The 11075-nt window shown below is 31.5% G+C and overlaps 1 protein-coding gene across 2 annotated transcripts in view; it reads left to right on the top strand.

The window, feature by feature from the left end:
* The first annotated feature begins 1978 nt into the window (after positions 1-1978).
* Positions 1979-11075, top strand: part of LOC129914497 (cardioacceleratory peptide receptor) — a 148659-nt gene continuing 139562 nt past the window's right edge. The window contains exons 1-2 of one of the 2 annotated variants that reach the window (XM_055993792.1): positions 1979-2183; positions 2413-2874. In XM_055993792.1, the coding sequence (XP_055849767.1) occupies positions 2434-2874 (441 nt within the window). In that variant the 5' untranslated portion in view covers positions 1979-2183; positions 2413-2433. Of the gene's footprint in view, positions 2875-11075 lie in introns of both variants that reach the window. The other variant, XM_055993791.1, reaches the window with a different exon arrangement.

Genomic DNA, 11075 nt, shown 5'->3' with positions numbered 1-11075 from the left:
TATTTCGACAAAAACTTTAAAAATTTAGCAACAGAAACCAAAAAATTGTATTTTTTTCGCTTAGGCCTAATAATATGGCAAGGTACTGTATATTGAAAAACAAGAGCAGGTAAGTACGACCCAGTCGCGCATTTTATTTATGTTTCAAATCTACAACAAATTTCATTGTTTAAAATAATAGAAGAAAATGAATGAAAATTTCAATTTACGCATACCTAATTGAAAACCTTTGTCAAAGTTTTTTTTTTGTTTATTTTTATTCCCTCGTGGTTGTCAGTTGGTAACGAACCTATTACGTATGGTTTAGGTTGGGTTCATTGAGAATCAATAGAAAAAAACTCATATTCAAGTTTTTTTCTTTTATAGAACGAGCATGAATGAACTTCAAAGAAATATAAAAAAACACAATTATTTATTTTTTTGGTCATAAGTTCATGACATTAAGCCAATACAATGTTTCTTGTGATACATGTATATAAATACATATATGTATGTACACTGTACATTGTACAGGTAGGTAAATTTGTGTCCTATGTGACACGCAATAGAGTGCGCATAGCCGTATTTAGAGAGAGGGGGGTTTCGTGGTTAAACCTCCCCCCGGAATTTTTTTTTAGAAAATCAAAAGATATCTTATAAACAAATACAAGTCTTATATGTGTAGAACTAAAAGATTTGTCTTGTATTTTAGTATTTTGATTACCTTTCTGAAAATTCCCCTTAAAGTCTACCAATATGGTATCGTTAAAGAAGCTGTCCATGAAGTTTTTATAAGGGAGAACCAAAATGTGTTGGTGCATTACAACAATTGGTAAGGTATTTTCAAAAACGAGTTTTTATCTCTTTGATCATTTCCTAAAGCACCATGTAAACACTTTAACCCTAGAGTACACACCTAGAAAAAAATCACACCATTACACACGTGGGGCCTGAGAGGCCCACGAACAAAGTGTATAAGCAAATGTACGAAAATATAGCTCAACCATTTTTTCTTTCCAGCTTAAATGATGAGAAATAGACATTTTTGTTCCCATATAATTTCTTTCTTAGGATATCTCAAAGAACCATTTTCAAAAGTATTGGCCACACTCGTTGGAAAACCTTGTGCAACTGGCCATTAAGAAAATAAAAAAAAAATTTAAGTGAGACAAAAAACCTCAGCTGAGCGCTCACTTTTTTTTCTTACATTTGAAGAATATATTTTTATTATGTGTTTTTAACTTGCTTCACAAAATAATTTATTTCACAATTGAATATTTGAAGAAAAGTTGCAGTTGTGTGAAGTTGCATTTGAAGTGTTGGATTTGAAAAAATTGGATTCATGTAAGAAACGTGTCCCACAAAATTAAAAGCACAAAAAATTAATACTCATTAATGTGTTTTTTTGACTAAAATGATATGAAAGTTTAAAAAACAACTTAAAAAACGAAGAAAATTGTGTTTGATGCAAAATTGTGGAGAAACGGTTGTCCGCAGAAAAAAAAGTTCTGAGAAAAACTTAAACTGTAATAAATTCTTGATTGGTTGTAAAAAACGTAGTTTGGCAAAGATATGGCCAGTTAAAGGACAAGAGAGCAAAAATCATAAAAACCGTGGTAACCCGAAAACGGGACGAAAACGAGAAAATTGCCTCTTAAGTTTTTCGACCTAAAATGACCTCAGGAATCCATGGTTTTCATTTGGGGCGGTGACTGTGGACACCCTGTATGTATACTTAGGCGTTCACAAAAAGAATTTTTTTCAATCATGAACTCAAAACGGCAAAAATTGAAATATTGAATTAGAAAAACCTTATGATACATTTTTGTCTACAAAAAACTTTTGAATAATGCAAGAAGTGCAAAAAATACAGGTTTTATACAAACATTCATATGCAACAACTTAAACATTCTTTATTTTCTTATAAAAACTACTTCTAGGTATATTTGTTTGAAAAGTACTATATTGTTGTTGTAATTTCTTTTTTAGGCGACGTACATCCCCCTATGACCGATAAAGAAAAGTCATACCACAAGATCGGTGGCAGAGCAGAAAGAAACTCAATTATCAAAGTTGTTTATTAAAAGTATTCACAATACCACTACCGCAATACACTTTTTTCAACCCCGAAAATTAAATTTTATACTAACATTAACCCCCCCTACACATAAAGACAAAAAATTTGATCCTACTCAAAATGCAAGGTGCGTTCAACATTTTGTAACATTTCAATGGACTACCTACTTGTTTAAATTCCACTCCTCAATAGTGTCAAAACGTTGTTCACAACTGATGACTGATCTACGCTTTCTTATTTTATTTTTGTTTTGCTTATTGTTATTGTGTTATACTTATACTATAAAACGTATAATGATAATAAATGATTAGCTGGAATAATGTGTTTTATATTATACTTTTGCATTTAATCTACAGACTTTACATTGAAATGGAACCATGTTCAAACAAGAGCCATACAATGATTTATATGACAAACTTGAGCTGAATCTCAAATACACAAATATTAACCGATTGCAAGTGAATTATTACAGTTTGAAGCAATGCCAACGTAGTTCTAAAGTAAGGACTAGAAAATCATTTCAACTTGAAGGCATGAATAAATCACAACTTAGAATGAAGCAACGAATAAGTTTGTCACACTTTAAGACTGAAACAGTTAACAATGTGGGATGGATAGAATTTGCTGAAAATATAAGCACAGCTGAAGATCTAAGGGATAATCAAAACATCACACCTGCGATATTGAAAGTTTTGCTGGCGCCAACTCTAGCCACATCATTGCCAGAGGTCAAAACTATACCCACTGATTTGAAATATGATTCAATCAAGAATGTAAACAGTACTGGGGAAGATCTGAATTCGTTTTATTTTTATGAGGTGAGTTAAAATAGTTAGGTACCTATTTATCTTTTTATTTAACTTTAGGTAACTGAAAAATTAGATGTATTTTTTTCATACAAATTCAATCTTCTTTTTTTTATTTTTAGGAAATGATTAATTTTGATTTTAAAAGTTTTATCACTTGGATTCACCACGAAACACCAATAAACATGTTAAATTATAATTATTGCTTTTGATTTAACTTTTTTTCTGTTATAACAGCGGGTTTATGGTTCTGAGATTATGATTGATTTTTAAAACAAAGTGTAGCAGTGTATTTATTTGTTTGTACAAATAGAATATCCCAGCTTCTAAGTGGAAGTTAGTAAGTAATATCCACATATATTATATAGTTATACATATCTCTGACTTTTTTGTTTAAACACATTTAAAGAGTAGGTACAGTTGGTTTCATTTGAACAATATTTTTTCAAAAACTTTTTCAACTAGGTACATTAATGTCGTTTTCGATTGGAATCACTCAATGATTCACTCATTCTGAAATCCAATAAAAAAATTTGAATCGCTTCCACCCAATTCTGAAATTTAATATCTGTACTGTGTTGGTGAAAAATAAAATAATTTTTTGTTTTTTCACTAGGAGAATACAAACCTTGCAGCAGTCTTCTGAATGATTCCGGACGCTTCCGGACGGCCAATCGAAAACGACATACCTTTATAAGTATTAGGTTTGTTCGTTGTGAGCTCTAGGGCACTCTGGGTCGCTCCGAATTCGTTGTCAAGCGTTTTTTGTAGCTCCTTTTTCAACCAGAGTTATTTCCTTTGTGTTCGATCTTCGATGTTCTCTGATTAAACTAATGCTCTGAAATTAACCTCCGTCGCGTCAAGACGTGTTCTTTAATTCGTCCCGTACCTAAAGCCCCAACTCCAATTGGCTATTTGTTTCTTTTTTAAACACTCTTGACCCTAATTCTTAATCAAAACAAATTTACTTGTCAATATCACTCTTACCCTGTTATTTTATTATCACCTCAATAACTATGCCACAAAAGTGCTCTTTATGCAATTCCGAAGTTAATATTGACCGCATTACGTGTTGTGACCTCTGCGGTAAACTTTTCCACCCGGGTTGTACTATTGGTGTCAACAAACGTTCGCTGACGACTCATTTAAATGAAATCACTTCCCGGTTCGTATTTTACTGTGACGAATGTAGGGAAATATCTCTTTCTCACCTTATGATGGCTATTAAGTGTAACAATGGGTGATATGCATAAAAACGTAGTACTTACTTAAAGTAAAAGATGAAAGTAAATACTATAAATTCTAATAAAAGGTAAAATTCATAGTATATACTTAATTTCGTATGCATAAAAAAAAGTACCTGCTAGCAGGCAAATACTTTTAGTATATACTGAATTCATCCAAGTAAATACTAGAATTCACCCAAAAATTATAGTAAATACTTTTTTTAGATTATTTGTATTCGTTTGGTGTTTACAAATAAATTGTTCTGGAAGTTATACGGTTTAATCCATTATAAATTTACTGTTTCTAAATTTTAGTTTGTGAACATCTGTTCGTGCTATTTTGTAAGTCAAAAGTAAATCAGCAGCAGAGATGAGTAGCAATACGAAAGATTTGTCAATAAGCCACGGTGGTCTTGAAAACGTGGCAGGTTTTATAAAAATGGATCCCAAAAGTAATGATGCAGATTTGTTCGAAATGATCTCAGGATTCCAAATTTGTAAATTTCAAAATCGTACCTGATCCCTTTTTTGAGTTACAGGCATTATACATATATATACATTTGACTTAGAATGGGGAAAAAAATTAAACAAAAAAAAAAGCACATTATAATGTCCTATACCTTTTTGGAAAGCTAAAATATACTCCTTGAATTTGATGTTTATTTGAATTTAATTTAGTAAATAGTTTTTGAGAAATTTAATTCCAAAGTCAAAATCTAAAAAAGAAAATAATTTTTTGTATTTAAGTTATTTTTTTTTTAATTTGAACCTTGTAGCAAATTTTTTTTTTCAAAATTGACTGTTCTATTTAGTTCTTAGTCAAATCCTTAAAAATAAACGCAAAAAACTATTCTAGTTTTTCAAAAATTGGAAAAAAAGATAGGCACTTTTATATTTGTTTTATTTGTTCCTAAGGAAAAAATTGTATAATGGTTATTTAATCAACAGATTTGTAAGTTCTAATCACACTTAGTGTGACTCAGAATCAACCCCAAGAACGTAGTGGTATTTTGGCTCCTTTTTTGAGGTTTTTTGTTCATTGTTGGTGTTTTTTTTAATTTTTTTTGTATGCCATTTTTGGTGTTTTGTATTTTTTTTTTATTTTTATATTTTTTTAAATGATTTTCATAACGTTCTGAATATTTAAGGACTATTTTTGAAATGTAAGAGCTATATATTACGTATATCAGAAAAATATCCCACATAACATAGATTTCAGGACAGCCTAAGGTCCTCAGGGACCACAAAACCGTTTCTCGATTTTCATCGTAAGAGCCATTTTCCATGAATTCATAATGACGTTTCGCGTTAATTTAAAAAAAGAAGACGTCCTGATCAGCAGCGTGCTACAGTGACCTTTTTTTCCAATATATTTGAGGCTAATTCTTTTTTTATTTGAAAAAAAAAATTTAAAAATAGCTAAAAAAAATTTGGAGAAAAGATACATTTTTCATTAAATCTTAAAAACTAAGATACTTTTAAACATGCGGTTTCTTGTTTTTGACTTAAAATCAATGAGTACATTGATTTGTGTAAAAAAATTTACCCTTTATTGAAAACAAATGAATAAAATAAACTAAAAGAAAAAAAAATTTTTTAAATAATAACTTTAAAATTAAATTTCTCAAAAACTATTTACTCAATCAACTTCAAATAAACATCAAATTCAAGGAGTATATTTTAGCTTTCCAAAAAGGTATAGGACATTATAATGTGCTTTTGTTTTTTGTTTAATTTTTTTTCCCCATTCTAAGTCAAATGTATATATATGTATAATGCCTGTAACTCAAAAAAGGGATCAGGTACGATTTTGAAATTTACAAATTTGGAATCCTGAGATCATTTCGAACAAATCTGCATCATTACTTTTGGGATCCATTTTTATAAAACCTGCCGCGATTTCAAGACCACCGTGAAGCCAAATGCACTTAGCTTTTGTGCGAATTTTAAAAGTGCATAATGTAGTTATGAGTAAGTCTATTAAAAAAGGTAAGGCGGAGGCTATAAAAATATTTATTAATGAATACAAATCTGAAACTGGGGCGACACTAAACGAAGAACCACACGAACCAAAGTAATTTTTGAAGGTTTTTTGAGTGAACTCGAATCTGAAGTCAGAAAAAATTGATTTGCCTCCGTTTTTGAAATATTACCGTTATAAAATCACCAAAAACGTAATTTTGGCCGTTTTTAATGCTATATTTTTATATGAGGTCATTTATTAAAAACAAATTTCTAACGGTTCTATATTTTTTTTTTCCAAAAACTGTTTAAATCTTTCCGATATCTTTTTTATTGCCCGAGATTTCTTAAGTTTAAGTTAATTAGTCAAAAACAAACATAACTTTATTTAAAGTTTAAGGGCGAAATTCATAGTTGTTACTCAAGTTAAGATTTTTCTCAACTTGAGCATTGACTTGAGAAAATATTTTTCTCAATGGGCACGTTCAGGAAATATTAGGGACTAGATATTTAGGCAACGTCATTTTCTGAACGGAAATTTGAGCAAATTGACTAAATTAGTTTGGATGTGATGCTATTGTCAAATTTCGAAATTTATTTAAGAATTTTACCGGTCGCATGGGTAAGACACCAAATTTCACTTAATTGTAATGAATAAATAAAATTAACTATAATCGATAATGCACTTTTTAGTTGTTTTTCACACAAATAAATTTAATTTTGCTAAATTAATTCTTTAATTAAAAACAATCTGCTGTCATGTTCACAAAACAAACTTTCCTAAATGTTTAGGAAAAATTTTCTTGCCTAACTTTCATGTCAGCTTTCCAACAAAATTACCTAAATTGGAAGGATTTTTTTTGACAGCTGACCAATCAGAGGCCGAGAAATTACCTAAATATTTAGTCCCTAACGTTTCTGAACCTGCCCAATCAAACTCGCAATGAAATTTGACTGATTTGATTAAACTGTCATCTAAAATAAATATTTTTTTAATTATTCGCTATCATTTTTTTCATTAATTGTTATATCGTTAAATCGCGTCAAACACAAAATCAAATCGATACCGAATTTTTAAAAAAATACATTTTTAGTTGAGAGTTTACGTAAATTAGTCAAATTTCTTTGTGAGTTTGATTGAGAAAAATATTTTCTCAAGTCAATGCTCAAGTTGAAAAAAATCTTAACTTGAGTAACGACTATGAATTCTGCTCTAAGTCACTGATCAACAAGATTTTTGCCACAATAACCAAAATATACTTTTCTGAAGGTTTTTGGTGTGCTGAGGTTGAATCCGAAATCAGGAAAATTCTATTAGCATCCGTTTTAGAAATATATATACTACCGTTATACAAAAAAAAAACATTTTTATAACGGTAATATTTCAAGAACGGAGGCTAATAGAATTTTTCAGATTTCGGATTCGACCTCAGTACCCCAAAAACCTTCAGAAAAGTATATTTTAGTTATTGTGGCAAAAAAAGAAAGTTTTGGTTGACCAGTGCTGTCTTTGAGCTAAAGATTTATTTCATCTTAAGATATCGCGGGTAATCAAACAGATATCGGAAATATTTAACTAGGTTTTTAAAGAAGGAAGCTCTTCTTCTTTGTTTGTAATGAATTACCTCTTGTGGCAAAAACCTTGCTGATCAGTATTTTTATTTTACTGGAAATTACTTACCAATAAAGTGTTCACTTAACCAATTCACATTTTCGCTTTCAAAAAGATAAAGTTGTTTATAATTTGATTCAAAACCCGGTCTTCGATTTTTATAGACTTTTTGGGAATTTAATACGTACAAATTCTGCCATTTGGAAAAAAAAATTAACAACCCTATTTTAATAAACATCAAGAACCGATTGCCTCAAATGTGACTTAATACTGCTATTCATTATTTCCACTGCTTCATATACGGTGTTAAAATAAAAAAAGTATATGCTATGAGATTTACAAGTTGGTATTTTGTAACCTTGAAAAAATCTAGTAATTCCTAAAGTAAAAAAGTACTTACTAGTTTTTATGCATACGGAATAAAGTATTTACCGAAAAACTTCATCCAAAAAAGTAGTTACTATGACTGATAGTAAATACTTAATTTTCAGCATTTACTTGATTTTTATGCATATCAAAAATAGTATATACTTGAAAACTCTCTAGTAAAAGCATTTACTTTTTTTTATGCATATCACCCAATGACTCACTTACTTCGACTATTAACGAAAACAACTATAAGTGTCGACATTTTCTGAACTAAATAAAATTGATGACTTAGTGAAATTTACCGACGAATTGAATAAGTCTGTTACTGACCTATCGTCTTTTATTAAGCAAAATAAAAAAGACACTAAAAAAAGATATTGTGAAATAAGTGACTGTATTTCGGAATTAATATCTAAACAAGATGATATCGTTGAAGAGCTCCATTACCATTTAATTAAACAGATTTTAAGAAAATTAATTTTTTTCCGAGCCCATCGACAGGTTGCGCGACGAAATCACCCGATCCGCGAATAGAATTATGACTTATAATACTCAGACTAAAACAACAATTGACTTTTCAAATTTTTCGCCTATAAGCGAAACAGTAAAATCCATTAATAGCTACTGTAGTGAGGTTGCAGCAATCCGAAATAGGCTTAACGAAATCATGGAACTTCTAAAATCCTCGGACAACAACAACGACAAAAATGTCTCAAATTGTACCCCTAATCTTAACACATCATCACTACATGATGAGCTGTGCGAAATAGGCGCATCCACATCGTTTCATCGTAAGATTACAACATCTCAATCTACTCAAACATTCCTTGAAGAGCCGTGTATTTCAAATCAGTCTACAAATGTTCCTTCCATGAGTAGCCAATCAGATGAAAATCCTGTCTCTACTACGACCGTTAAACCTCCTGTATCATCTAAAAAGCCTCCTGCTCCTTCTCTAACTTCACCGTCGACCAACAACTCTTCTATCAAATACTTAATTAAGGGTCTTTCTTGGGTCATTACTGTAAGATGGCTTTCCAACTGGTTCTTGGTGAACTACAAAATCTATATTACCCGCATCAAAAAAATTTCAAGGCATGGAGACTCTAATACTTGCACATTCTTGGTACATATGCCTGCAAAATACGACTGGATGTTTTTAAACCCTGGATCTGACGTCGCCTCCTTCAATGGCGTAGAGTTTTATCGCCTCAACAATAATAATAAAAATAGATCTAAGTCTAGGTTAAGAAATTTCTTTAAATCTAACTCCCCCCTCTTACATTATCAGTTCACTTCCTCACACAACTAATACTTCCACCTCAAAACCCTCAACCACTCCTGCTTCCTCCAACTCATGTTCTGTGTCTCCCAACCATAAATACCCAAACTTCATTTACTCTCATGTTTTGAACCCTTCCCAAGCTTCCATTCCAACTTCTTCATCACTTAGTGTACCCTCTTCCCCTACTACTACCTCCTTCGCTGAGTCCTCTAAACATCACACCCAGAATAGAGTTTCATTTGATTTAACCCCGGTTTCCTTTTCGTCACCCTATACCCTCCCTCTGACTTTAAATCTCATGAAACAACCGTAATTAGGTACTCCCCCTCCAAACTCCACGGTTTCAGTCCCTTCATTTATTGATCCTTTGCTTCCCCCAGCTGTTAAACTTGCTCAACAATTTTCAGCCAGTGGTCTCGTCCAGGTGAGCAATATTAAAAATTACCTTCAAAGGCAACTGGATCTCATCTTTACATCAGACGCTTCTAATACCGTTGTTACCGAAAGCACTCATCTTCTATCCAAACTTGACAATTATCACCGTCCAATTTCTTTAAATTTTGCACACATTAGTGAACATCCCAATACTAACGCAGCGAAAGCATAATTTTCGTAAATTCAACTTTGACAAATTAAACGATCTTATCAGTAGGATTCTGGGTTTTCGGTATTTTGGGGTTTCGGGTTTTTGGGTTTTCGGGATTTAGGGTTTTCTGGATTTTGGGCTTTCTGGATTTTTAATTTCGGGATTCTGTTAGTCTCCCATCAGTTTCTTTATTCATTATTACAGTCTGGATATTACCAGCTATGATTTAGTGATTTATATATAGGGGCGCCTTTGCAAAAATTAAATTGGTTGGAGGAATATTAGGATTGCTTTAGTCTTTCAAAAGAAATTACAGCGCCTTGTTCTTCAAAGATGAACGAAGATTTTGGACACCATTGTCCTTCAGGAAGCCAAACGGATTAACCCAAAATTGGGGGGCGCCTTCATTCTTCAAAAAGTTTAGGACAAACAATATGAGCGCCGTTGAAAATGTAAAATAGAAAAAAATTGGGGCGCCTTTGTGAAAGTAAAAATAAATAAAACATCGATTGGAAAGACTTCGTTATTTATATAACTGGCCGACGGCCCAGGCTGCCCCCCCCCCCCCCTAAAACCGGCCCTGTTTTGAGGTTTTACTTGTGCGTATTCACATTATGTGAAGGAAAATTGAATCTTTGCTCAGACATTAGATCCAGAAAAGTAAATGTTTTTCGAATAAATATTCTTCACATAAACTGGACGTTTAATGAACATTCACAAAAATGTTTAGAAACTGCTTTGATAGGCTTTGTATCGGAAATACTAATATTAAATCTCCCGTCATTAATATTAGTATTTCCGATACAAAGCCTATCAAAGCAGTTTCTAAACCAAGATCCATTTTTATTAGTCGCTTAGATCCAGAAACACTTCCAGATGATATAATTTCTTACTTACAGTACCTTGCCATATTATTAGGCCCAAGCGAAAAAAATACAATTTTTTGCTTCATGTTGCTGAATTTTTAAAGTTTTTGTCGACATATCTTAAATTTTTTTCTGTCTCATTTACTTACAGACTTACACCTATCATGTAGATACGGATTGACTTAAAAAAGTTAAAGAATTCATAAATTTTGATAAAAAAAACACGTGCAAAAGGGAATAAGCCCCAAAAGAAGTTTTCTATCGAATTCATGACCGTAAAATTTCCAGACGGGTCCAATACTTAAAT

Source organism: Episyrphus balteatus, chromosome 3 (assembly GCF_945859705.1).
Source record: "Episyrphus balteatus chromosome 3, idEpiBalt1.1, whole genome shotgun sequence".
NCBI classification, from domain to species: domain Eukaryota; kingdom Metazoa; phylum Arthropoda; class Insecta; order Diptera; family Syrphidae; genus Episyrphus; species Episyrphus balteatus.
This window is presented reverse-complemented; position numbering and strand designations above follow the sequence as displayed.